The 26,406-nt window shown below is 60.1% G+C and overlaps 1 protein-coding gene across 6 annotated transcripts in view; it reads right to left on the reverse strand.

The window, feature by feature from the left end:
- Positions 1–2,451: 2,451 nt before the first annotated feature.
- EHMT1 (euchromatic histone lysine methyltransferase 1) overlaps positions 2,452–26,406 on the reverse strand; it is a 137,581-nt gene continuing 113,626 nt past the window's right edge. For all 6 annotated transcript variants that reach the window (XM_021081200.1, XM_021081202.1, XM_021081199.1 and 3 more), the window contains 11 exons: positions 23,984–24,085; positions 22,301–22,405; positions 17,610–17,764; positions 16,536–16,703; positions 16,230–16,374; positions 15,736–15,813; positions 14,735–14,850; positions 13,134–13,220; positions 12,557–12,635; positions 3,704–3,879; positions 2,452–3,624 (listed from right to left, as the gene is read on the reverse strand). In XM_021081200.1, the coding sequence (XP_020936859.1) occupies positions 3,447–3,624; positions 3,704–3,879; positions 12,557–12,635; positions 13,134–13,220; positions 14,735–14,850; positions 15,736–15,813; positions 16,230–16,374; positions 16,536–16,703; positions 17,610–17,764; positions 22,301–22,405; positions 23,984–24,085 (1,389 nt within the window). In that variant the 3' untranslated portion in view covers positions 2,452–3,446. The remainder of the gene's footprint in view (positions 3,625–3,703; positions 3,880–12,556; positions 12,636–13,133; positions 13,221–14,734; positions 14,851–15,735; positions 15,814–16,229; positions 16,375–16,535; positions 16,704–17,609; positions 17,765–22,300; positions 22,406–23,983; positions 24,086–26,406) is intronic.

The following is a 26,406-nucleotide window of genomic DNA, read 5'->3' on the forward strand; positions in this document are numbered from 1 at the left end:
CATAAAACCTCAAACTAGAAGGCTTCACAAGAAAACAAGGGGGTATCTTCTCAAGCTTGGGGAGGGAGGCAAAGGTACCTGAGGACAGAGAGGGTGTCGGCAGAGAAGAAAAACCAAAAGGCAAAACTGTGGTCAAAACTTCAAAACTTTTCCTAAGAAAACGAACACAAATTTCAGATGAGAGAAAACATTTACATTCTGTAGGAGACCAGGGACTTTGCCCTCAGTAACACAAGACAGTCCAGGAAAAGCACCAAAGACAAAGGGAGACGCACAGGCGGCCAGCGAGCCTCCCAAGGTTCTCGGCATCATCTGCCACCCGGGGTGACATCAGAGCCACAGCAAGATGCCGCCACGGCTGCCAGGACAGACAGGACCGCAAGGACCCATGCTTGGCGTGGGCGAGGCCTCGGCGCCTGGCTGTTCCCTGCAACGTCAGCTCCGGCTCTCCGCTGAGGGCAGCCGGTCGCGCACAGGGACGGTCGCAGCCGCAGCGTGTCCCTCCAGGGGACACTCCTCAGCAAGCAAAGGGCTCCGCGAGCTGGTGCTTCCGCATCTGCGGCCAGAAGAGCGGAGCAGAAGCTGGGCGGGGGGCACCCCGCGTGGTCCACTTCCTTCCGTGTGGTTACAACAGGGAGCCTCCTCGAGGCAGCGGCCAGCTGGAAAGGACAGAGACGTCCCCCTCGGTGACAGGTGTCTTCATGAGGGATGGGCCACAAAGGCGAAGGCATTTCTCAAAACTCACTTGTAAGCTGGTTGGCAAAAGAGCCATGCATCTCACTGTAGCTAAGTTATTCCGCAAAAAAAAGTCATAAAGGAATCTTATTATTTCACACCATACACCATGTAAATCTGACCCGGATCCAAGAGACAAACTGGCAAACAGAAGAGCAGACAAGGTGCTGGTGGAGGTGGCGGTCTTTCTCCATACAGTACAAAATCAGAAGTTACACGGTAGATGCACCACACCAATTGCCGGTCCGCGTGGGTGTAAGGCCACACCATCCAGCGCCTGCGCGCGTCAACCGGGAAAACACAACCGGCAAGACCCGAGGCAAAGACCGTTCACAGGGAGCGAGGGCCCCTCCGCAATAACTAAGAGACGGTCGAGGTCCCCAGTAAAAACCCACCAGGCGCGAAGTGCACACTCCGGGTCAGCCTCCCCCGGGCGATCAGACGCCTGACGGCGCCGCGTGCCGGACCTGGGGAAACACACCCGCTTCGTGGAGGCAAAGCCGGCACACGTTTTAGGGATGGGGCTTTGGAGACAGATTCCAAAATAAGCCATCTGGCCCCTGCCCTGAGGGTCACTGCCCAGGAGGGAGATGACGCTGGCGACTGTGGTCTGAGCAGCAGCGGGAAATCCTGCAGGGAAGATCCAGACGCGCAGGAGCGCCAGGGCCGCGCGGTGTGGGCTCTGGGTGTGACAGGTCTGGCTTCGACAGAGGTACCTGCAGCCCCCGGGGCGCCTCCCCGACCTGCCCTCACCCAGCCCCCCCAGAGCCTCTCTGTGTCTGCGGTCGGTGTCCCTCCAACCAGGTGGGACCGGTTGAGGAGCGTCAGGCTGGTACCCAGGGTCACCGCACGGCCCCCGGCGCCCTCGGCCTCACCACGCAGGCCTCCCCAACACCCCAAAGATCTGCAGCCAGGCTGAGTCTTGAGTCCACAGACAGCTGTTTGGACCCCCAGCACCGGCCCAGCACAGGACAGGCAGGGCACCAAAATGCTGGCCGTGGTCACCAGTCACCGGGGCTCCAGCCCGAGGGCAGGGCTGGGGGACAGACGCACAGGGCTGGCCGGTCTCAGGGAAACCCTCCCCAGCTCCAGGCGGCCCCTCCCCGCCAGCACAGGCCCTCTCGTGGTCCTGGTGCTCCCAGAAGAGAAAGGCAGTGAGCCGTGCGGACCCGGCTTGCGTCCCCGGGGAAGAGAGGCCCGCCCCTGAGTCGCCCAGGCCCCACACAGCCCTTGGCCCGAGGACCACAGGGAAGGTGCCCTGTTGGGGCTGTTTGCAAAGTGCAGGCTCTGGATAAAGGTCTGAAGATGTCTAACTGAACGATCTCCGTGTAGAAAAAGAGCCTTCACGCTGTTTCTTGGGTTCAGAGGCTCCCTGGGGAGGCCAGGGATGGGGACCCCAGAGAGTGCGAAGGCTCCAGCCTCACCGTGTCCAAACATCTCATTCCCAACCTCCCCCGGCCTCCAGGGTGCTGGGTGCACAGATGTGCCTGCGTGCACAGCTCACACAGGTTCTGCTGACGCCTGGGGAGGGGAGAGCAGGCCACCCCTCTCCTCGGGGGTTGCGGGGGGTGTCGGGTCCACTCGCTCAGCCGCGAGCCCAGGGCCGGGCCTGCCACTGGCCCCGGGGCCACAGGAAACCCACCAGCGCCTCGGCCCACAGGACGTGCAGGCGTTTTGCAGAAACCAGCTGAAACAGGATACCATAATAAAACCTCATTTAAAGTACTTCTTTTTTTTATTGATTTCATTGAAAACAGAACAAGAAATGGTCTGAGCCAAAAGACTGCTCTTAGAACTGTCAAAAAACATTTTAACAGAAAAAATAAACGTGACTGCATTATGAATGTTCTAGAAGAGTCGCACCCCACTGTTACTGCACTAGTTACAGTCTTTAAAAAAGTATAGGCCAGAGGGTAGGACCGGGCAGGCCACCACACCAAAGGCGACGGCAAGTTTATTCACACTACAAGACTAACGTCTTTAAAAAAGGTTTTCCTGCATTTTATTCTAAAATCACTTTGTTCTCTTTATACAGTTGATAGTTTATTTTCACATGGTGAGTAGAAACCACACCAGAATCAGCACCGTTGTCTGTGTTTTGTGTTTTTTATTTTTTGTTTGTCCTAATGTTCAATAATGGTAGAAAATAAATCAGTTTAGTCATTATCATACCATGTGGCTTGGGAATCAGAGAAGGTGCCAGCCTCGCCGCGCGGCCCTGGCGGGGCAAGGGCAGGTCCTCGCGGGCCTCCTGCCACCAGACGGCTTCCTTGAAAAGAAACGCTAGGAGTCTGACACACAGACCAGAGGGAGGACGTCTTTAAAAAGCAAAGCCCCATTTTCTCCGCGCTCAGGGGCGGCCCGGGCCGCCCGACCTCTCGGGCGGCGGAGGGGACGGTGTCTGCGGCTGGGCCGGTCCAACGGAGCAGCTGGCAGGTGCGGTGGCTTCGGTGTGGCCGCACGGCGGCGTCTGGGTCGACCGGGCGTCGCCAAGGAGCCCGGGGTGGGGCAGGAACACGGAGAGCAGAGGGGAAGCGAGACGCGGAAACCACAAAACCACCCTCGCAGACGCCGGGCGCCCCGGCGCGGGCCGCCGAGTGCTCGGGCGAGGCTCGGCCCCTCGGGCGCTGGCCGGGACCTCGACGCGCGCTTCTCCCTCTCCCTGAACCGCGGCGGGCGCGGCATCGCGCCGGCGCCCGCGGCCGCAGCTCTCATAGCGGGTCGGCGGCGGCGGAGCTGGTGTCGGGCAGCCGGTCCTCGGGGGCGCCCTGCGCGGCGCTGGCCTGCCGCTGCGCCAGGGCGGAGCTGGAGTGCCGGCACTTGGGGGAGCCGCAGCGGCAGCTGAACAGCTTGCCCTTGATGTCCCAGAAGCGCTCCCCGTAGTCGAACCTGCGGAGACAGCAGAGCTGGGGCCGGGCCCTGCGCACCTGCCGGGCCCCGCAGGCCGGGCGCGGGCGGCCCCACCTACCCCAGCTGCTCGCCGGCCTCGATGAGGCGCGTGCTGAAGAAGGCGATCCTGGGGAAGCGCAGGTCCTGGTGCGACATGAAGACGCGCACCGGCACCAGGTTGGGCTCGCAGTGGTGGTTTATGAAGCGGCTGACGTTCCCGTAGAAGCGCGCGTCGATGCAGTAGAGCTCTCCGTCCTGCGGAGACACGCCGAGCGCTTGTGGGCCGCGGGCCGCAGCCCTCCCCGCGCCCCCAGGCGGTCGCAGCCGAGGGGCCGCAGCCGTCCTCCTGGGGCTGACCGGCCTGTCGGGCAGAGGCCGGCGCCGAGGCGGCGGCCGCGGCCGCAGAGGAGGCGCGGACCTGGAGGGGGACGGGAGGAACCAAGTCCCAGCAGGGGCGCTGGGCAGAGGAGCAAGTGGACAAAAGGACAGAGCGGGGGAAGCTGCCCTGGGGCGCAGGAGGGGGCAGAGCAAATGGCAGACCCGGCGTCCAGGGGCCCCCGCCCCGGCCTGACACCACCAGGTCGGCAGCAGGGGTGCTGAGCTGCTGTCGGCGAGAAAGGGCCCGGTCTGACCACTCGCCCTTGAAAAGGAAAATTTTCGCTGTAAAGATCCAGAGCCCAAGGGGGTCTGAAGTCCGAGGAGCCACACAGCGAGGACACGGGGCACCCACCCCAGGCCCAGACCCCGACGGGGCAATGAGACTTCATCAGCCCCTGACCTGGGGACACAAAGGTCTGAGCTGGGACGGGCGGGAGCCACGCGGGGGAAGAAGGGAGCAGCACGCCCGGCCCGGGAGGGCTCAGAGCGAGGGCACGCAGGTCGCTGGGACCTCCGGGGGCACAGCCCGTGGGTGGGGGCTGAGGACAGACTGAAAGGCCAAGGGTCAGAGGCAGCCGCCAAAGCCACAGGAGCAGAGAAGGGAGGTCCCTGTAGGTTGTGCCCAGCGGCCCAGGAGCTGCTCCAGAGCGACTCCAGGTCTCAGAAGCTGGTGAGAGCGAGCCAGGCTTGGACTCTGCAGTCCCGCCAGCAGCTCCGGCCCAGAGCGGCGGGGCGCACAGTCCCTCCCGACAGGTGCGCAGGTGCGTGGAAGCCGATCCCCGGAGGCTCATCTGAGGAGGCACAGAGCCAGCTCAGGAGGCTCCTCCGCCTGAGCGGGTGGGGCACCAGGGACACCCCTCCCCTTCCCCATGACCCGCGGGTCAAAGATGCCGGTGAGAATCAGGGCAAAGAGCGTGCAGGGCCAGCGTCGCAGCCCAACAGCTGACGGGGCTGCGGAGGACGGCGGGAAAGCGCCACCAGACTTTCAAGAAGAAATGCAAACCAAAAAAATGTCTGCGTGAAGGCGCGGAGGCTCCGGGAAGACTCCAGGGGGTCCAGCTCAGGGCAGTCCCCCGAGCTGCCCGCGGGGGCGAGGACGGGCCTGACCTCCTGACTGCGGGCGGTGCCCTGAGGGCTGTACCCCAGGTGAGGCTGGAATCAGAGGCCAGAGGCTACAGCCCAGCCCCGAACCACCCTCACTGCTGCCAAGGGCCTAGGTGATCTCAGAGGAGGGACCCTGAGCCTGGATGCCTCTCCTCAAGCAGGTTCGCAAATGCGGGGTTTAGAACCCAAACGAAAATGAATCAGGAACAAGAGACAAGGGAAGCAGAATGGAAATAGGCAGGGAGCAGTTCCCACCGTGGCACAGTGGAAATGAACCTGACAAGAAACCATGAGGTTGTGGGTTCGATCCCTGGCCTCGCACAGTGGCTTAAGGATCTGGCATTGCCGTGAGCTGTGGTGTAGTCGCAGACGCAGCTCAGATCTGGTGTGGCTGTGGGTGTGGTGAAGGCCGGCGGCTATAGCTCCGATGGGACCCCTAGCCTGGGAACCTCCATGTGCCGCGGGTGCGGCCCTAAAAAGCAATAAAAAAGAGAAAATAAGCAGGGAAAACAGACCCACAGTGCACAGGTTCCTCAGGGCCAGACGTCAAAGCCATTGGAGACGCATGGGGGCCGCGTGGACGAGTGCAGGCTCGCCACAGGCAGCAAGACACCTCAGTCAGTGGGACGTGGGATGACAGTTGACAACGACGGCCCCTGAAGTCAGATTATTCGCCACGTGACTACAGAAGACACTGAGCACAACCCCGCGTGGATCCCTGCAACTCCTGGTGGACCAAGGACAGAGCTCTGAGCACCACGCCCCACGGGAGCCTGGGTTCCTCAAGCGTCCTCTGCCCATGACACGGTGGCCCAGAGGGAGGGGACCGTCTGCTGATGACACGGCCACGTCCACTCAGGCCTGTCCACAAGGCCTCCCACGGAGCTGCGCGTCACCACCACGCAGCCCAGGGAATGAAGACGCGGCCACCAGAGCTTTCACGGCAGCTGCACGAACCGCCAACACTTGAGAACGGCCCCGAGCGCGTCGCCCATTACAGATGAGAGACGGCAGGGCGCCCCCACGATGGGGCAGCACCCACCCAGCAGAGCCCACAACAACACGGAGGAGCCCCCAGAAGTTCCTGCGAAACGCCAGCGGCCCAGGTCGCGCCCAGGGATGGGAGGAGGAATGCGACGCAGGCAGTCCCCCGGCAAGGGCGCCCTCCCAGGGACAGAGCCCCGGCCGGGCGGGCAGCACGGCGCAGACAGGACACGCAGAGCCCCGGCTTTACTCACACAGCACAGGCACGCACACAAAAGACCCTAGAGAATCGTCGAAAACCTTCTAGAGCCGTTCCTGCTATGGTGTGGCAGGTTAAGAATTTGACTGCCACAGCTCGGGTCACTGCAGAGGCCAGATTCGATCCCTGGCTCGGGCCAGTGGGTTAAAGGATCTGGCGTTGCCACAGCTAAGGCTGGGATTCGATCCCTGGCCCGGAAACCTCTATATGCCGAGGGTGCAGCCATTTGAAAAAAAAAAAAAAGCTGCTAGAATTAATAAGTGGACCGAGCAAGGTCAATATACAAAAAACAACTACTTCCATATCCTAGCAACAAATGGTCAGAAGGTACACACGCAGGACTGTTTACAGAAGCAAAAGCACAGGAAAGGCGTGGGAGTAAAGGCTAGGGTGCGTGGGATCCGCACCCTGGGAGCCAGCAAGCCCGGGGGCCTGGGCACCAGCTGCCCACACACCAACACCCCGAAACTGAGCCGAGCTAGGAGGCGACCTCCCCAGAAGCCTGCGGCCTCTTCCTGTGCTGACGCACTGGCTCTAAGATCTGCACGGGGACGCAAAGGGCACAGAGCGGCCAACACGGTTTCGGAAACAGCGGGCTGACGCACTGCTGCCTGGTCTCCGGACTTGCTCTGGATCCAGGACCGGGGCACCTGGCTTCACTGAGCTCTGCAGACCGTGAAGGTGCCCAGTGACCGGCAGCAAGCAGATCCATGGGCACCATTTCCCAGCAACACCTGCAGCTTCCTGTCTGTCTCTTTCTGATAACTCTCAGTACTTCAAACACTATCATACTGGTTATGGGATCTGTGTTACCTGCTGGAGGCGCGGGTGACGGCTAGCATCTCAGCAATAAACTACTTCTGTTTTTAATTAAGGCATCTGTATTGTTTTCCAAGACAGCGCTCTTACAAATAATAGCCAGGAGTGTAGCGTCCACATGACCAGACGCACCGGGACCAGAAAAACATGTGACGCGCCTCGTCGCAATATTTGCTTCATCGCCGTGTCTGGAGCTGAACCTGCCGTGTCCCGAGGGATGCCGACAATCAGGACACAGCGATGCAGGTTCTGGGTCAGCAAACAGGTCAAAAGAGCAAACCCAGTCCAGAAAGACCTCCTTTCAAAGGTGCGGAAGAGACGCTACTTTCACACGCACAGAAGTGAGCACTGACCCCGTCCTACATCAGAACGAAAAGCAAAACGGACTGGAGACTTGAACAGAAGACCTGAACCACAACCCTTCCAAAAGGAAACAGAGGGGTGAAGCCATTTGATATTGGTCTCACATGATTTTTTGGATTTGACACCAAAAACAAAAATAACGTAGGACTTCATCAAACTCCAAGGCTTCTGCAGGGCGAAAAAAACCACTCACAGGGCGAAAATGAACACACAGGCCAACTGCATACCTGATAAGGGGTTAACACCCCAAATAAGCAAAGAACTCATCCAACTCAGCCGCAGAACAAAACAATGAGGCCCCGCCCACCAGCCCGGGGAACTGTGTCTGATCCCTTGGGATGGACCACGGTGACAGCTAACACGAGCAAGAGCGCGTGTACAGACGAGCGACCGAGCCGCTTCGCTGTGCAGCAGAAACTGACACAACAATGTAAATCAACTACAATAAAGTTTTTTAAATGGGCGGGGGAATCGAACAGACATTTTTCCAAAGGAGACACACAGACCGCCAACAGGTCTTATGTGAAAAGATGCCGAACAACCTAACTGAAAGTGGGGGCTCCCGTCGTGGCGCAGTGGAAACGAATCCGACTAGGAGCCCTGAGGTTGCGGGTTGGATCCCTGGCCTCGCTCAGTGGGTTAAGATCCGGCGTTGTCGTGAGCTGAGGTGTAGGTTGTAGACGCGGCTCGGATCAGGTGTTGCTGTGGCTGTGGGGAAGGCCGGCAGCTACAGCTCCGATTTGACCCCTAGCCTGCGAACCTCCATATGCCACGGGTGCAGCCCTAAAAAAGACAAAACACAAGAAAAATGGGCAAAAGACCTAAACAGACATTTCTCCAAAAAAGACATGGAGGGCCAGCAGGCACATGAAAAAATGCTCAGCATCCCTGATTATTAGAGAAACGTGAATCAAAACTACATGAGGTAGCACCTCACACGGGTCAGGATGGCCATCGTTAACAAGAGGACAAAGAGCAAACGCTGGAGAGGATGTGGGGAAAAGGCAGCCCTCCTGCGCTGTTGGTGGGAATGTAAATCAGCGCAGCCACTGTGGAGAACAGTGTGGAGGCTCCTCAAAACACTAAAAAGAGAGTTACCGTAGGATCCGGCAATCCCACTCCTGGGCGTGTATCTGGACAAAGCTAAAATTCAAAAAGACACATGCAGAGTTCCCATCACGGCTCATCGGTAACAAGCCCAACTAGCATCCATAAGGATGTGGGTTCAATCCCTGGCCCCACTCCAGTGGGTTTAGATCCTGGCATTGCCACAAGTTACAGTGTAGGTCACAGATGCGGCTTGGGTCTGGCATTGCCATGGCTGTGGCACAGGCCAGCAGCTGCAGCTCCAATTCAACCCCTAGGCTGGGAATTTCCATATGCTGCAGGTGCAGCCCTAAGAAAAAAGAAAAAAGAAAAAGGCACGTGCACCCCTATGTTCACAGCAGCACTATTCACAACAGCCAAGACATGGAGACAACCTAAAAGTCCAGCAACAGATGATGGACGAAGAAGACGTGGTCCAGGTACACAATGGAATATTACTTGGACATAAAAAAGAACAAAACAATGCCATTTGCAGCAACATGGATGGACCTAGAGATTCTCATACGAAGTGAGGTACTTCAGAAAGAGAAAGAAAAGCCACATGATATCGCTTATATGTGGAATCTAAAATATGGCACAAGTGAAACTGTCTACAAGACAGAAAGAGACTCACAGACGTGGGGAACAGACTTGCGGTTGCCGGGGGAGGGTGGGGTGGCGGGGGGCCTGGGGTCCGTAGATGCAAACTGTTGCATTTACAATGGAGGAGCAACGAGGTCCTGTGTACAGCTTGGGGACCCTATGCGATCTGCGGTGACAGGACATGACGGAGGAGAGCGCGAGCACGGCAATGTGCATGTGCGTAGGACTGGGTCACGTGGCGGTTCAGCAGGGAGGGGCACAGCACTGTCCGTCGACAAAGGAGATCCCGCCAGGACGATCACCCAGGGGCTCAGCTGAGGGGAATTAGCCAGAGAAAGACGAATACTGTATGTGGATTTTTTTCGTTCCTTTTTTTTGGGGGGGGGGCAAACTCTCACAGAAATAGAGTTGAATAGTGGTTTTCAGGGGGTGGGACAGAGGGATGGTAAATTTATAAAATGAAAAATATCTGAGGATCGAATGGATAACATGGTAGCCACAGCTAATAAAACTGCTTTGCGTGATTGAAAGTCACCAAGAGACCAGAACCGAAGTATTCTTACCAAAGAAACCCCCCAATACATGAATTGGAAAAACAAAACCGTGAACCTCAAGCCTTATCTTAAACCACACGTAAAAGTGAGCTCAAAACAGATCACAGACTGAATGGAATCCTGCTAAAATATGCACTCTGTAGAGAGAGGAGAAAAGCAGCGCAGCCTTGCAGCAGACAAAGACGACACAGGCAGCACCGCGCAGTCCAGAGGGCCCTGCTCTAGGAAAGGCACGTCAGGAGCACAAGAGGAAGGAGAGGCTGAGGAAACATGAGGCCCCTGACGAGGACACCGCTCGGGCTCCGAGAGCTCGAGCCACTCAAGTCGACAGGTGGCCCAGCGGGACCACGGGCAGTCGATTTCGGCGATTTCTTCACAAAAGAAGGGGCAAGGAGGCCACTCGGCCATCAGGGCATCAGCACCCGGGTGAGAGCCCTCGTCCGAGGCTGGCAGCTGTTTCTGCCAAGGTTATTAAGTGCACACGGGGGGACGGCAGCAACGCCACCCAGAGGTTTACCCAAGAGAAGCACACTCTGCATCACAGAGGCCACGTCTCACCTGCACAGCAGGCACTTAGAGTGGAGACACGCATGTGGCTCAGCACGGCTTTTGTGGTTGCTGCTCCCAGCAGGAAGGAGCAGCCGGCCAGCAGGCCTGCGGGTCACAGTGCCAGGCAGAGAAACTCCCCTGCGGATGCACAGGTGCCCAGGGCCCACTGGGGTAGGGGTGACCATGGTGGGGCACAGAGGCTGTGGGGTCAACATCAAGGTTCCATGCCTCCCTGGTGCTGGTGATCACACGGGCGACTGTGTGTCAAAAACAAAACCAGACACTTAAAAGTTTATCGGATGTGAGTCAACAGCGATGAAGTGACCCCAAAATAAAAATATATCAAGACCTGTTGTCAAAAACAACAAAATATAAGAGTTCCCTTCGTGGCTCAGTGGTTAATAAACCCAACGAGGATGCGTGAGGATGCAGGTTCAGTCTCAGGAGGGTAAGAATCTGGCGTTGCCATGAGCTGTGGTGCAGGCCAGCAGCCGCAGCTCCAATTCAACCCCTAGCCTGGGATCTTCCATATGCCTCAGTGCAGCCCTAAAAAGACAAACAACAACAAAAGACACAAGTCACACCACGGGGGAAACATCACTGGCACTGATTGAAGATGACCAACAAGAGAAAGGGTATATACCACGTCCATGAACTAGGAAGCTGGTGGGGACCTCAGCGATCCAATCCAGTTCACACTCCACGTCTGATCCCAAGCAGGTCCACGGCTCAATGCTAGGTCCGAACCACCTCCACTGGTCACTGACCTCTGCCCCGACCCTGATCTAACTCACAGGCCCAATACTATGCTCACTGAATCCCCACTAGAGTTCCGTGGTACTTGTCAAGCTCATTTCAAAGCTTACATACATAAACTTCAAGAGACCAAGCAGAGCAGACACGCCCAAGACACCCCCTCCCCCGCCTCGGTAAGAGGACACGTGCTGGGCTGATTAACACCCTGCAGCCTGCCTGGGACAGTGGGCACGGGGGGAAGCCCAGGCTCTCTGGACGCCTGACGGACGATGAAATCGGCGCTGCTGAGGGTGGAGGGAGGACAGTCTTGTCTTTTCTTGGCGGCGCCCAGGGCACATGGAAGTTCCCTGGCCAGGGATCGAATCTGAGCCACAGCCGAGACCTGCGCCACAGCTGCAGCAACACCGGATCTTTAGCCCACTGCACCACAGGGGGAACTCGACAATCTTTTCAACAAATGGTGCTCTGTGAAGCAGGTGTCGGCATGGGGAAAAAATAAGCTTGACTCCTTCAGCAAGAAAGCAAAGGATACCTTCTGGGAGACGATACAGCTGTACGTGTTTATGACCCGGGTTTTAAAGAACCTACTTGGGATGCTATTAGCTCACAAGCATATAGAGAAAGACTGGGAGAAAGACACCTGCAAGACGCACCCGTCGCTAAAGAGCCTTTACCCAGAACGCGGAAGAGCTGCTGCAAACCAGTCGCAGGCCAACCGCTCGGCAGATGGGGGCGCAGGGGCCCGCGCGGGGCACAGCTGCGCATGCGCCCGGGCGCGCAGCGGCGACACCGGCAGGAAGGCCTGGCTGCGAGCCCGAGCCCGGGGTGGAGGGGCCCCCGGCTGCGGGCCCCAGGGCACAAGCTCCTCTTCAGGAAACAGGCGTCTCCCAAATGCACCCCCCTCCCTCCAAGGGGCTGCAGGGCGGGGCGGAGCCCGGGGGACACCGAGCCGGGCGCTGGGGGGAGGTAAGCGCCTGGCCCCGAGACGGAGGGGGGACAGGGTCCCTCGGCCCCACCTCCACCTTCGTTTCCCTCCCACGAGCAGTGCCTGGAAGTTCTAGGAAGTTCTTCACAAGATATGAACAAGGAGCAGCCCTGGCAACCAGGCGGAGGGAGCAGGAAGGAGCCGAGCGTGTGGCGGGCTCCGAACCCGCCCTGGAAACCAGGGCCCAGGAGCGGCGGAGGCCGGGGATGCGGATGGAAGGCGTGAGCCCCACCCGCCCCGGAGACCCCGGGCCCTCCGGCAGCCTAACCCACACAGAGAGGGTGCGGGGCGGGCCGCAGCGACATGTCCCAGGCCGCGACTCCCACGTGAGGTTCGCGGGGCGAGCTCAGGACCTCCGGGCTCAGGGCCCCAACTGCAGGCGCCCTCTGGGCTACCGGCAAGGCCAGTGCCGGCCGGCCCACCCCCTCGCCAGCCCAGGGCCGCCTCCCCTCCGGCCCCTTCGCTCTGCGCCCGACCCCTCAAGACACGTACCTTGTTGTCCAGATCAAAGAGGTAGGAATCCTCCTCCCGCACGTCAGCCTCGGAGTCAGAGATGAGCTCCCCGACGTACCTGTGACGAGAACGGGCAGGCTGCGTGGCGGCCTGGACTCAGACAAGGGGCCCCCACCGTCCCTGGACACTGGCGAGTCCTGCCTGTGACTGAGCTGGGACTTACTCGGGATTCCTGAAGATGATGACACAGAAGCCCCCCCATCTCACCAGGAATCCAAAACCACCCGCCCTGACCATCCCGAAGCGCGGACGGATCTTTCTCGGCTGTGCCTGCGGCATATGCTGGAGTTCTGGGGCTGGGGATCCCACCCGAGCCCCAGCAGCGGCCCCAGTCCCGGCGCTGACAATGCCGGACCATTAACCCACTGCGCTACCGGGGACCTCCGCTGCCGACCTCCTCAAGTGACCAGGCGCCAGTGCCAAAGTGCAGGGAGAAAAGCCCAAGTGGGCGGGGGAGCCGCAGGGCCAGGTCTGGGCAGCCGCCCCGAGGGGTCTGGGGGCCCCACACCGCAGGGCACCCACCCTCCTGGCGGTGGCGGTGGCCGGGGTCACTTACTCGCAAACGAAGGTGCCCAGGGGGATGTCCTGCAGGGACCGCACGCCCCAGCCCATGTTCTGTGTCCGGTAGAGCTGCAGCCTCGTCCTGGAAAACAGGTCAGCCGCTCTGGCCAGGGCCCCCATGGCCAGCTCGCACACCGGCTCGCCAGTGGCAGGAGTGAACGGGACAGAAACGACGGCTTCTGTGCCTGGAGATGCCTGACAATTTGCGTGCAACGGGGCGGTGACGCCCATAGCACCGCCACCCCACCCCATCCCCCGCGCCAAGGCAGGGCTCACAGCGTCTTTCAGGCCCTCCGGTCCAGGGGATCTCAGAAGCCGGCCTGAGAGCCGGCGTCTAGAACGCGGCCCCTGGGCCTCTCGCCTCGCGGGCTGCTCCTCTCTAACACAGGGACAAGACTGAGCCCAGCCACGGGGCTGCGATGAGAACCCGAGGCGCTAGCGACAGACAGGTGGGCACCCAACCACAGGGCAGACCTGGCCACTGGGGGCCTCCCAGGCCCCGAGAGCCAGGCATCCGCCTGCATTGGGTGTGCAGAGGCCCTTGGGAGAGGCGGGCACACCTGTCCTCACCCAAAGGACCTCCTGCTACAGACCAGGGCAGAGTGCGAGCTGGAAGAGCACTGAGCTGGGGAGCCCCCATCATGGCTCAGCAGATTAGGAATCCAACTAGTATCTATGAGGATGCGGGTTTGATCCCTGGCCTCGCTCAGTGGGTTAAGGATCCGGCATTGCTGTGAGCTGTGGTGCAGGTCACAAGATGTGGCCCACATCTCTGGTTGCTGTGGCCATGGCGCAGGCCGGCAGCTACAACTCCAATTCAACCCCTAGCCGGGGAACTTCCAGATGCCGCAGGTGTGGCCCTAAAAAGACAAAAAAAAAAAAAGAAAAGAAAAGAAAAGAAAGAAAAGATTAAAGATTGCTGACGCTAATGGCTACCAAAATGCTATGCAATTAGTGTTCAGCTAAACTCGTGTCCAGTGGAAGTTCTCCCGCATAACCTTCTATTTTCCAATCCTCAAGCCTGTTCACGGAGGCAAAGGACCACAACCAAACCCCAGGCTCTGGCTTGGCGGTCGGAGGACCAAGCGCCCAAGGGACAGGATGGCAGAGCCGCCACAGCACCCCTGCGCGACTCCGAACACAAAGATGTGAGACCACATGGGCACCAGAAAGGGGCCAGCCTCATGCTGACCCTGCAGCGGCCGCCTGCACACGGGCAGCTCTCAGCAGGCCTGTTTCCTGCCTTCCGCACGCCCATCCTAAACCCAAACCTGAGTGGCTGGAAGCAGAGCTTCTGCTCCTGAGGCCATCTTGGAGCATCCAGAGAGCCCCGCGTGTGACTTGCAGACACAGAGACACACACAGAGACACACGCAGACATACAGGCACACACACACAGACAGATACAAAGACACCAACACACACAGAGAGACATACACGCAGACACAGACACATACACACATAGAGACACACCACACAGGCACACACAAAGAAACACCGACGCAGACATACGGACACGTGCAAAGACACAGCAACAGAGACAGACACCCCCCCCCCCACAGTGAGCCTCTTTGGGGACAGCACCCCGCCCCTCACCTGAGGCCGTTCTGCACGACGCGGTTCCGGCAGTTCCGCCAGCAGGAGCAGGCGTGGTTGCACTCGAAGAGCAAAGGCGGCTCTGCCATGTTGAACTCAGGCAAGAGGCGGCCGTCCTGGGGACAGAGGCAAAGTGAGGGCCCTGCCCATGCTCAGTGCCCCGCCCAGTAGACGGCGACCAAGACACTTCTGCAAACGACCACGCTGGTGGCAACCGCAGTGGCTGGTTTAGGCCATACCGGGGATGAGAGAGCAAGCCAGGTCTCACGCTTCCAAGGCCACAGGACGCTTCCCCCCCCCAGGAGTCCACACAGCTCCCTCGGCCCCAACTGTAGCCAGTCTCTGTCCACCCTCTGCCCCTCCCTGCCCCTCACACCCTCTCAGCCTCACCGAGGCCGCCCGCTCATGGGCCCCTCCGCTTCCAGCCTGGACCACCTGGCCACGCCCCCTGGCTCTGGTGGGAACAGCCACCTGCTCTTCTGTCCGGACCCCCGGCACAGCAAAGCCGTCGGGGGAAGCCCACGTTGTACAGGCTGAGTCTGAGGCCCTGGCAGCTTCAGAGGCTGCTCTCAACAGTCAGAACTTGCCCCACTCAGCACGGCCCCACTTCACAAGATGCCACAGGAGACGTGAACCCTGCCAGCACCCCCAGGACACCTGAACGTTGACCCTGGAAAGAACTACCTGTAGCCTGTCTTCTCTCCACCCAGGACAGGGGTTCCTGCCCCAATGATGACCTCTGAGCACCCAAACCAAAGCTGTGCAGGGCTCCCGTCTCAGAGACTGGCCTTGGGAGGCCTTCTCAGCTCCTCTGCTGCGTCCAGACCAGACTCAGGGACAGCCACCTCTGCTCTCTGGTCAGGAACTTCTGGTCCCGTCCCCAGGCCCTTGCCCTCTGTCACCCCTCCCCAGTGGGCTTCCACGCCCGGCTCACCCGCAGCTCCTCCAAAGCTGGCCCTGGCCGGTCCCAGGCGTAAGCCCGGCGGGGCGGGCAGGCTCACCTTGTCATACCAGCAGCGCATGCTGAGCTGGCCGCACATGCAGTTGCTGGAGGAGCAGTCGTCCACACAGACGCAGTACTGTGGGGAGAGCACATGGGGTCACGGGGCGGGGGGGTGGCCCCAGTGACAACTCCCAAAGTCCTAACCAGAGCCGCCCCAGCAGTCCCCCCCAACTCCCAAGGACGTGGGTGGGGGGGCTCTCAGGAAAGAGGGTGGGGGCAGGAGAGATGGCTCGGGCAGAGGCCCGGGTACTCGCGGGCAGGACTGTGGGGCGGGGCGGGCACTGCCCTGTAGAGCAGGGAGCTGGTGGGAATGGCGGGGTGGAGCCACTGGCCGCCCCGAGGAACCTGGGACTGCAACCCGGGCAGATCGGGGACCCTCCCCACAGTGCAGCTGGCTCCGGGGCCGCGGCCCCGATCCAGGCCCCGGACCCGTGTTCTGGAAGGGCCTCGGCCGCCTCCCGAGCCTCGGGCGCGAGCCCCGGCCCCGCTGACCTGCAGGTGGGTGATGTTCCTGTCGATGGCCATGGGGGACGTCACGCAGTTCTGAGCCACGTACTTGTAGTTGCTGGGGCACGGCTCGTCGTCCACGGCGTTGACGCAAGGGATGGGGGCTCGCTCGTAGCCCCGGGCGATGTCTCTGCCCCGGAAAACGGGCGTCAGCTCTCCTGGCGCCTTGCGCCACCGCTGCCCTCACCCCGGCCCGGCGGCGGCGGGGGCCGAGGCCCTACGGCTCAGAGCGGCTTCGGCGCTGGCCCCCAGAGCCCCTGCCGGGCCGGCCCTGCACGCGGCGCTCCGCACCTGCTCATCGTCCTCTCCACCGGGGCGGGCCTGTCGGGGGCCGCGTCGCGCAGCGCCTGGCTCACCTGCAGGGCGCTCCACACCTGCGAGTTGAGGCTGGCGCACTGCAGGGGCGTCTCCCCCTCCTTGTTCTTCAGGGTGACGTCGGAGTCCCGGGACAGGAAGAGGCTGGAGAGGACAGGCCCACGGACACTCAGGCCTCGACGAAGGACCCCAGGATGGGGTTCACGCAGTGGCCACGGTGCAAGCAGGGAGGCACCACCACCCGCCGTGGAGCTGAGCCAAGAGGGGCCGAGGCTCCCACGTCCCAAGGACAGGGACAGCTGCGTCACATGTTCGCCGCCAAGGCCGTGTTTCCTGGGCAGGAGGGCCACGTGTTCCATTTTTCTTGGCTTTTCTGTTCAAGGCACCCTCAGGATGAGAGGGCAGCCACACCGGCCAGCCGTGCGCTTGCTCAGCGCCGGGCAGGCGATCGCGGGGCCTGACCCAAGGCGGGCCCAGACACTGGGGCTGGGGTCCCTGCCACCCTCCACCACCAGGGTCTCCCAGTGAGGCGCGGTCACCGGAGGTCCCGTCCCCAGCACGCCCCCACCCATGATGAGAACGGGGCCGCACCTCCCTGGGCTTCCACGGGAGGGGCTCACGGCCGGGGTTCTGGGCGCGTCTGAACTGCTGCCAGCCCCTCTTGTTGCCCCCTCCGCCCCCCGCTGTGGGTCCACGCAGGCGGCCCCGCCCCAGCAGAAGGGTTCGGGTTAGGAATGGGGTCCTCTCTACATTCAATTTTTTTTTTTTTTTGCTTTTTAGGGCCGCATCTGTGGCATGGAGAGGGTCCAGGCTAGGGATCGAATTGGAGCCACCGGCCTACGCCAGAGCCACAACACGGGGATCTGAGCTGCATCCGTGACCGACACCGCAGCTCACGGCAACACCAGATCCTTAACCCACTGAGCGAGCCCAGGGATTGAACCCGCATCCTCATGGATGCTGGTCAGATTCGTCTCCGCTGATCCGAGACAGGACCTCCCCCTCCACATTCAGAATGTGTGTGGGGTTTCCACGCCCACGGCCACTCACACGACACAGGCGTAGCGGTCCTCCCTGGCGGCGATGTGTAGGGGCGAGTCTCCGTGGATGTTCACCGCGTGGAGGTCGCACCGAGCGGCCAGCAGGATCTCGGCAATATCCACGCAGCCCGAGAAGGCGGCCCAGTGCAGGCAGATGTTCTCCTCCTGCTCAGGAGACACGCGGGTGAGGGCGCGATAGAGGGTTTGATCAGAGACCAGACGTGTTAAAGACAGATGAGAACGTCGCCACCTGCACACGAAACGTCTGCAGGTAGTTCATCAGTTTTCTTTCTTCTTCTGTCTTTTTAGGGCTGCACCTGCAGCGTAGGGAAGTTCCCAGGCCGGGGGTCCAATCGGAGCTGCAGCTGCCAGCCTGCCCCACAGCCACAGCAACTTGGGATCCAAGCCACATCTGCAACCTACACCACAGCTCAGGGCAACGCCAGATCCCCAACCCACTGAGCAAGGCCAGGGATCGAACTCTCATCCTCAAGGATGCTAATCGGGTTCCTTACTGCTGAGCCACAACAGGAACTTCCCTATTTTAAAATTATATTCAGTTTATTATAGAGTTACAGTCACAGTACAGGGTAATACTCATATAAGATCTGAAAAAACATTTTGATTAAAGATAGACAAACATTTGTGTCGTGTAAAATATGATTTATCACCAACTACAATTTTGAAGAAATAAACATGCAAAGGATCGGAAAATACAAAACAACTTAAACAGGACAGTGTCCGGCCTGGCCAGATGGCCAGCCAAGGTGAAACAGCACCTGGCCGCACTGGGGACAGCAGTGACAAGGACAGCCACGCCCACACCTCCCCCAGGGACAGGCCCCACTTCCCTCCTTCAGGGAGCATAACCAGCCAACGCGCTGGTAGTTTTGCTGAATTAGTCTCAGAGGTGGGGCTGCCTCCTGTTCTGTCTGCAGGGCCCATGCAGCCAGCAGCTCAGGAGCCACCAGGACCCAGCCCACCGGGGCGTCCGGCGCCACACCCCCTGCTCAGCTGGCCTCAGGACCCACCCCTCTGAGGGCCCAGGGGCCCAGCACATCCCTGAGCTGCCACCCCACGCCGCCAGCTCAACGAGCCTCAGGAAAGCCGGAGGCGAGGCAGGGGCTGCGTGGCCTGTGTCACCTCAACACCCTCTCTGCTTCCCCGTCGTCAGCCCCAGTGTCTCCTGAAAAGCATGGCTCGTCTGGGCCAGCCCTGGACCTAAGTCTCAGGAGCTCTCTGTCTTCCAGTTTCCACCATCTGCGACCTGTGAGCTCCTGCACGAGACGCAGCCCCCTTCCTTCATCAGAGTGATCTGTGACTTTATCACCAGAATTAGGTTGTGAGACCTTCCCAGTTGGAGGCTGTGCCGTTTCCCAGCCTCTCCAGACGCCCCCACTACAGTACGACAGGCCTGCGAGTCTGATGGGGCCTCCAGCAAAGACAGGGCAAGAGGGACCGTGCTGGCTTTGCCCTCCCACTGGAAAGAACCAAAGAGCAGGACAAAATAGTCAGAACATGTGAAGTGACAGTTTGCAGGAACTGGACATCAAACAAGGACCAGCTATAGCCAGGGGAGAGGAGCAGGGGCCTGTGGCCACTTGCCTGCTGTCCCGAGAGCTGCAGACCAGGAGGAGGCCGGGCTGCAGGGCAGAGTGCGGGGCCAGGAACGAGGCCTCTGGAGGGCTGTCTGTCCCAACCCCCAACCTCCAGGAGGACACAGCCTGAGGTTAGGCATACAGGGCCCAGGGCTGGCCCTCCCCGAAGGGACGGCCCGCCTCAGGCTGGGGCCTGCTTAGAAAACCTAACAAACCTGGACAGCAAAACCCCAAACCGTCAGACCATCTCCTAGCACCGCTGCCCCCCAGGGCAAGGCTCAAGACGGTTCCAGGAACGCAGAAATCCCCAACAAGGTAAATCCAGAACACCGCGTGTCCAACGTGAGGTTCCAGACATGCAGACACAGGAAACAGGGCACATGGCAAGGAGCCAAACCAACCAACCAACCAAGCCCCGAACCAACATGGGTCAGACCAGAGTACGGGGCATCAAAGCAGCTGGAAGAACCGTTCAGAACAGACGTGTTTCAGGAAAGACTAAGAAACCCGATGCCCGAGGTGGAGCTGGATGGACGTCACAGTGGACAGACACCGCGACGGAGATCAGGTGCTTCAAGACAGAGCAGGAAAGCAGCCACGTGGAAGTCCAGGGTAAAACAACCGTCTCGAGAGAAGGACGCTGCAGTGAGCACGAGCAGCCTCACGCCTCCTGGTACACGCAGAAGCGGGCCGTCCGGGAGGTTCCCATCGGATGAAAACCCCAAACCCTCGGGCCCAGGGGCTCTGAAGGCCCCACACCCAGCACCAGGCAGCACAGAGTCAAAGCGTGGTGCCCCGGTGCCGGGGGGACATAGGGAGAAACAGACGGGCCACCAAGACTCACCGGGAACACGGTGCGTGTGTTTAAGGCACAGACACGTGAAACCGTCTGCGAGAATGCCACACCCGGCATGACATCGCGCATGGAGAGTTCCGCTGTGGCACAGGGGGTTAAGGACCTGGCGCTGCCGCAGCACACAGGTCACGGCTCCGGCTCAGACTCGATCCCTGGCCTGGGAACGTCCATAGGCCGAGGGGGGCAGCTGGGGAACAAGAGATGGAAGGAGAGCAAGGAAGTCGCAGGCGTTCAGTGGCTGAAGGGCTCCGTCACAAGCGCCCCGCCCAGCAGGAGACGTCCTCGGGCGTCCCTGGCGCCAAAGGAAGTGGCTGCGGACAGGCAGCCCTGAGCAGGTGACCAAGAGCAACGGCGGGGACAGCGGGCATTTCCAAAAGCCCTGCTGTCGACGCGAACGTGCGGCAGCGGGTGACCCGAGCGAGAGGAGCCGCGCACGGCTGGCGAGGGGCCGGCAGCAGCCTCGCCGGGTCTCCCGCCGGTCATAGGGCTGCGCTGATGGGACAGAGCAGGAGCGGGACCATCCCAGCTGGGAGCCTGGGCCACCCTCGGCCCCCGAGCGTGGCGGGGCGACACCCACCCGGGAAAGAGGCAGCTCTGGGTCCAGAGCCACCAGGAGCTCCGCACACCCGGGGAGCCCGGCCCCCACCATGGGCCTCAGACCGCGGCAGACACCAGGCGATCTTGGGGAACGTGGCTTTGGCAATGATCCCTGAACTAAGGCAACAAAGCACGAGCTGCGCAGGGAACCACGGATAAGCTGGGCTTCGGTGACATGAGGCCCAGGAGACGGCGGTTGGGCTGCCGAGACATCACCTGCGAACACACGCCTCTCTGCCCTCCACAGGCCAGCAACACCGGGCAAGAGGCCTGGGGGGTCCTTCACCGAAGGAAGGCCCGGCCCCTCAGGGCCGGGAGAACCAGCAGGAGCCAAAGCCTCCCACGCCAGGGACATGGCGCGGCGGCGGCTCCGGCACCAAGGAAGCCAGCTGTGGTCCACGGGCACAAGCCGCGCGACAGAAAGGGAGGGAGGCTGACCCCGGGGCTCAGAGAGGTCCTCGCGGACAGAAAGCCAGCTGCGGACAGAAAGCCAGCTGCCGGCTTGAATCCCATTAGGGGGCTGGTGACGTCCAGCTACAGGGTGTCTGGTTACGCCCGGTTAAGGCAGGCTGGTTAGGAGGGGCAGGAGGAAACCTGAGAGTCAGTGAAGTCAGCTCATCCTGGCTGTGTGGCGGTGGCTGGGTTAAAGTTTACCTAACTGTGTGCTTTAATCGGCACAGTCTGCCAATTGTACCCACGAGGCCGTGAACATAAACAACAAAGCTGCTTCATCACGTAGACAACAAACACGCGTCTCAACCACCAGCATCCGAGCCGGTGCCGCTGGATGCCACAAGGCCGTGCACTGCCCTCCCACGCGTGGTCTCCTCCCGCCAAGGCCCTGGGCAGGCACTGCTCCAAACCACCCCGTTCCTCCAGGAGTGCGGCAGAGCGTGACTGCGCCACCGGCCGCGACCTCGCCCTCCAGGAGCCCCAGTGCCCAGCCCCGTGAGCGGCAGCGACGCCCCTGGACTCTGGTGGGCACGGTCCTGGCGCTGAGCATCTCGAGGAGCCGCCAGCCACGGGCCTCCCGCCTTCAAAGGGGCCGGCAGGGCTCAGAGGCCGAAGGGCCAGGCGCCCGGGCCCCTCCTGTTGTCTGTGTAGCCGTCTGGGGAGAGGCGCCTCGCCTGCAGCAAGCCCGTAAAGGACAGGGCTCCATGCGCCAGAGCCTGTCTGTGTCCTGGAAGCCCCTCCCTCTGCCTGGGGGCAGCACAGGAGCTCCTGCACCCCCTCCCTCTTCCTCTGGGTTCCTGAGGACCTCCCGAGAGACCCCTCAAGTTCATCAGACTTGCCAGGTCCTGGCTGAGACCCAGGCCGAGGGCTAGTCCCAGGGGACTGGCGAGTCCTCTGGCCTTGCCCCAGGTGTGGGCTGTGCCGGGGACCACAGGCCCCTTCACAAACACGGTCTCAGTGATGCAATCACCGTTGAGATTCGCCTCTGAAGACACAGAGCCGCCCAAGAGGCAGGGCGCAGGCACCTCTCCCCTCAGTTCCCACCCAGCAAGAGGCAACGCAAAACAACCATGGGAAACTGCGTCAGGGTGACGCGTGGTGGCAGCTGGAGGCGAGGGCAGAGCCGCAGCCAGCCCGAGCGTCCCGCCCGGCCCGCTCCCCCACAGCCAGCCCGAGGGTCCCGCCCGGCGGACTCACGTTGTCCCGGATGTTGATGTCGGACCCCTTGGACAGCAGCAGCTTCACGAGGTCCACGTGCTTGTACTCCGTGGCCCAGATCATGGGCGTCCAGCCGCCATCATCCTGATTTCGAAATAAAGGAACAAAGACGCGTCACAGCCCTCGGGACGCCTGCTGTGGGGAACGCGATGCCCCGCACGGCGGCCCAGGGGAGGGGCCCCGGGCCCCCACTTCGTCGAAGAGGAGCGCAGGCCCCTTGGCAAGTGGAGGCAGAGCCAGACCGGCCCTCCCAAGCCTGCTGGGGCACTCAGACACCTGAGCCCACCTGACAGTCACCTACGGGAAGGGCCAGGATGCCGCAGGGCAGACCCGAGCCACAGAGTCCACGCCCGGCTGGCGGGAGGCACTGTCGGGATGGTGCCCCCCCAGGGACAGACCTCAAGCACAAAGCAAGAGCAGCAGCCGAGAACCAGAGACCGGTGGACAGACGGACACGAGGCCCAGAGACAAATGGAGATATGGAAAGTTCCAGCCCCTTTGGCCCCTTCCTTTGATCTTTGTCCTTTCAGGGCCACACCTACGGCACATGGAGGTTCCCAGGCTAGAGGTCGAATCAGAGCTACAGCTGCCGGCCTACACCAGAGCCACAGCAGCGCTGGATCCAAGCTGCATCTGCGACCTACACCATGGCTCATGGCAATGCCAGATCCTTAACCCACTGAGCGAGGCCAGGGACTGAACCCCCACCCTCACAGACACTGTGTCGGGCTCTTAACCCACCGAGCCACAATGGGAACTCCTCCAGCCCCTTCTTTAGGGGCAGGGAGCAGAACCCACCCAGGCTGACCCCACCTGCTGGCTGGACTGTGGCTCCGACAGGCTGGCTTTCTGCCACGCCACCCTGTCTCCTCGCTCAGAGTCCTGGGTGATTTTACTGAAACCGGGAGGCAGATCTTGGGAAACGAGTACTATGCTCCAGTCCCCACTCCAGCAGCCAAAGACTCAGCTCCTCCGCACACTCCCAGGACCTCCCGTGTGTCCCAATCGCTGCGTTTCCCTGGGGACACACTCGGCCTCCATAGCGAAGTGAGACAGTCCCCACAAGCCCACTGTGGGCACTGGGACACGGCAGGACAACACATGGCCACCTTGTGGAGCCAACCCGGCTGGGGTGAGAAACTCACAAAATCTGACCGAGTGGGAGGTTAAAAAATGACATGGGGCGGGAGGTCTGGCTGGGTCCCCATCAGAGGGGAGGGGGCCCCAGACCACACCACAGGGTCTACCCGGGAGGGTCCGTCAGGGTGGTGGGCACTCGAGAGCTGGGTCAAGCAGCAGTGGGGACCTGGTGATGAGAGAGGTCACCCCAGAGCTTGGAGTCATGTCGGGAGCAGGAGGGGTCCCTGGAGAGTTGGAGGCAGCTCCCCAGTCGCTCGCTCGCTCAGCAAACACAGAAGCTGCTCAGGGGGCTGCATGGCACATAGGAGGGCGGGGACCCTGCTCTAGTGGTGGCATCTGAACACAAGCCACAGGCCACCAGAACACCTCCGGACCAGCCGCCAGCTGGGCAGCAGCACAGAGTCTGCAGAGCAGCCAGAGGGCAGGCCAGGAAGGAGGTGGCAGGACGAGGCCACGCCTTCCAGGACCTGCAGTGGGAGCCTTGGAGGCTGGGCGTCCCGAGTCGGGGGAGCAAGCGGCTACCTGGCAGTTGACGTCCATTTGTCCACTGGAGAGCAGATACTGAACCACATCGTAGTGGCCTTTCTTGGCAGCCAGGTGCAAACAGGTGGAGCCTTCCGCGTCCTGCAACACGAATGCCACTTAGGTCCCTGGAATCACAGCCTGCCTCTGCCACAGCAGCCGACGGCCTCCGGGTCCCTCCCCGTGGCTGTGGGCACCTCCTGACTGGCCAGCAAGCTCCGTCCTTCAGACACTAAATACACCACGTGGACGAAACCACCTCAGAAAGAAACAAATGCCTCCTCCCAGTGTCAAGGCCCAGGGGTGATCACAGCCAAAATATAACAGCCACTCCACTGAGGCCTCTCAAAACTTTTGCTACCTGCGACCGGAGCCATAAATGGTTTTACGCTTTTAAATTGTCTACAGATAACAGACCATATACCCGCAGCAATTCATATTGAGTTCAACATTACCTATAGATATTTACAGAAAAACCAAAGGTTTCCAGACCTTAAAAACCACCCAAAACAAGGGACTAAATACTAGCTTGAAAAATATTCACATGTGTAAATAAACTGTACATGAGAAAAATATTCACTTTGGGAGAAGCAAACTGAAAGAGTAAAAAACAATCATTTTGCACATCACATTGTCAATACATTTGGAATGGGTGACAGCTGGCCCTTGAGCGGGGAAGGCGTGAGGGTTCAGACACTCCCACACATGCCAGAAAGAAGGGTCAAAGCCTTAAAGACGATCACAGACACCACGGCTCCAGCAGACTCCACAGCAGAAATCTGTCCTAAGAAATCAAACTGTGCAGGGACTTAGCTATAAGCACATCTGCTGAAGCACTGTGTATAATAAACACTGAAAATAACATAAGTATTAAAGAGTAAGCAAATGAGACTAAAAACGACACAAATCATATGAAACAGGACACAGCCACTTGAAATAATGTTATAGAATAATACTGAAGAACAGTGAGAATTTAATTGGATGAGAAAAAGAAGTTGAGAAAATAGTATGAACAGGAGATCACTTTTTTTTTGGTCTTTTTAGGGCTGCACCTGCGGCACATGGAGGTTCCCAGGCTAGGGGTCGAATGGGAGCTGTAGCCGCCGGCCTACACCACAGGCACAGCAGTGCTGGATCTGAGCCGCATCTTCGACCTACACCATGGCTCATGGCAATGCCAGAGCCTTAACCCACTGAGAGAGGCCAGATATCGAACCTGAGTCCTCACGGATACCACTGGGGATCATTAACCACTGAGCCACAACGGGAACTCCAAAATCGCTTTTCATTTGGAAAAAATGCGTATTAACATGAAAGGCTAGGCGTTCCCGTTATGGCTCAGCAGTAACAAATCTGACTAGCATCCTTGAGGATGTGGGTTCAATCCCTGGCCTCGCTCAGTGAGTTAAGGATCCGGCTTTGCCGTGAGTTGTGGTGTAGGTCACAGACGCAGCTCAGATCTGGCATTGCTGTGGCTGTGGTGAAGGCCGGCAGCTGTAGCTCCGACTGGACCCCCAGCCTGGGAACTTCCACATGCCACAGGAACGGCCCGGTAAAGCAAACAAAAAAACAAACGAAAACCCGCAAAATGTGAAAGGCTGTAAGACTTACGTTTTCTTTGTTATTGTGCATATATATTTATACATATGACAAACTTGCCAGCATAACCATCTCTGACTGTGACTCAGTGGTGTTAATTTCACCCACGCCACCACCCATCACCGTCTCTTCTCAGAAACCCGGTAACCATTCGGCAGTGGCACCCCCCTCCCCCATGCCCCGGTGACCTCAAATCGACCCAGGCCGGCCTGGTCTGGGCCCTCACGTAAGTGGGGTCATGCAATGCCCACCCTTCTGTGTGTGCCCTGCTCATGCAGCACCACGCTCCCGACCTTGCCCATGCTGCAGCCTCCCCCCCGCCCCGGAGTGAGGCCGATTGACGCCCCCCAGGACGGACAGACCACGCCTGCCCCGTCCACTGTCCATCGATGGACACTGGGGCTGCCTCCACCTTCTAGTTACCGGCAGCTGCCACAACCCAGGTGTGCACACAGCTGTCCGGTCCTGGCTTCCTGGTCCTCTGGTGCACGCCCTGGACTGGAACTGCTGGATCACGCGGTAATTACCTCTTCAGGAAACCACCAAACTGCCTTCCACCGTAACTGCATCAGTCTACGTTTCCTCCAGCAATGTGTGCAAACTCATCTGCACTAAGATGTGTTTTCCGATTTTTAGGTAACAGCTGTGCTGAGGGGTGTGAGGCGTCTCACTGCGGCTGTGGCTGCATTTCCCTGGTGACCAGCGGTACTGAACACCCGCTCCTGCGCTGTCCCCCACGGAGAACTACCCACCCAAAGCCAGCCGTCCGGAGCTCGCTGTCCAGCGGGAGGGGCGGGCTGTCCGGGACAGGGGCCCCACCAGAC

Source organism: Sus scrofa, unplaced genomic scaffold (genome assembly GCF_000003025.6).
Source record: "Sus scrofa isolate TJ Tabasco breed Duroc unplaced genomic scaffold, Sscrofa11.1 Contig1206, whole genome shotgun sequence".
NCBI classification, from domain to species: Eukaryota; Metazoa; Chordata; class Mammalia; order Artiodactyla; family Suidae; genus Sus; species Sus scrofa.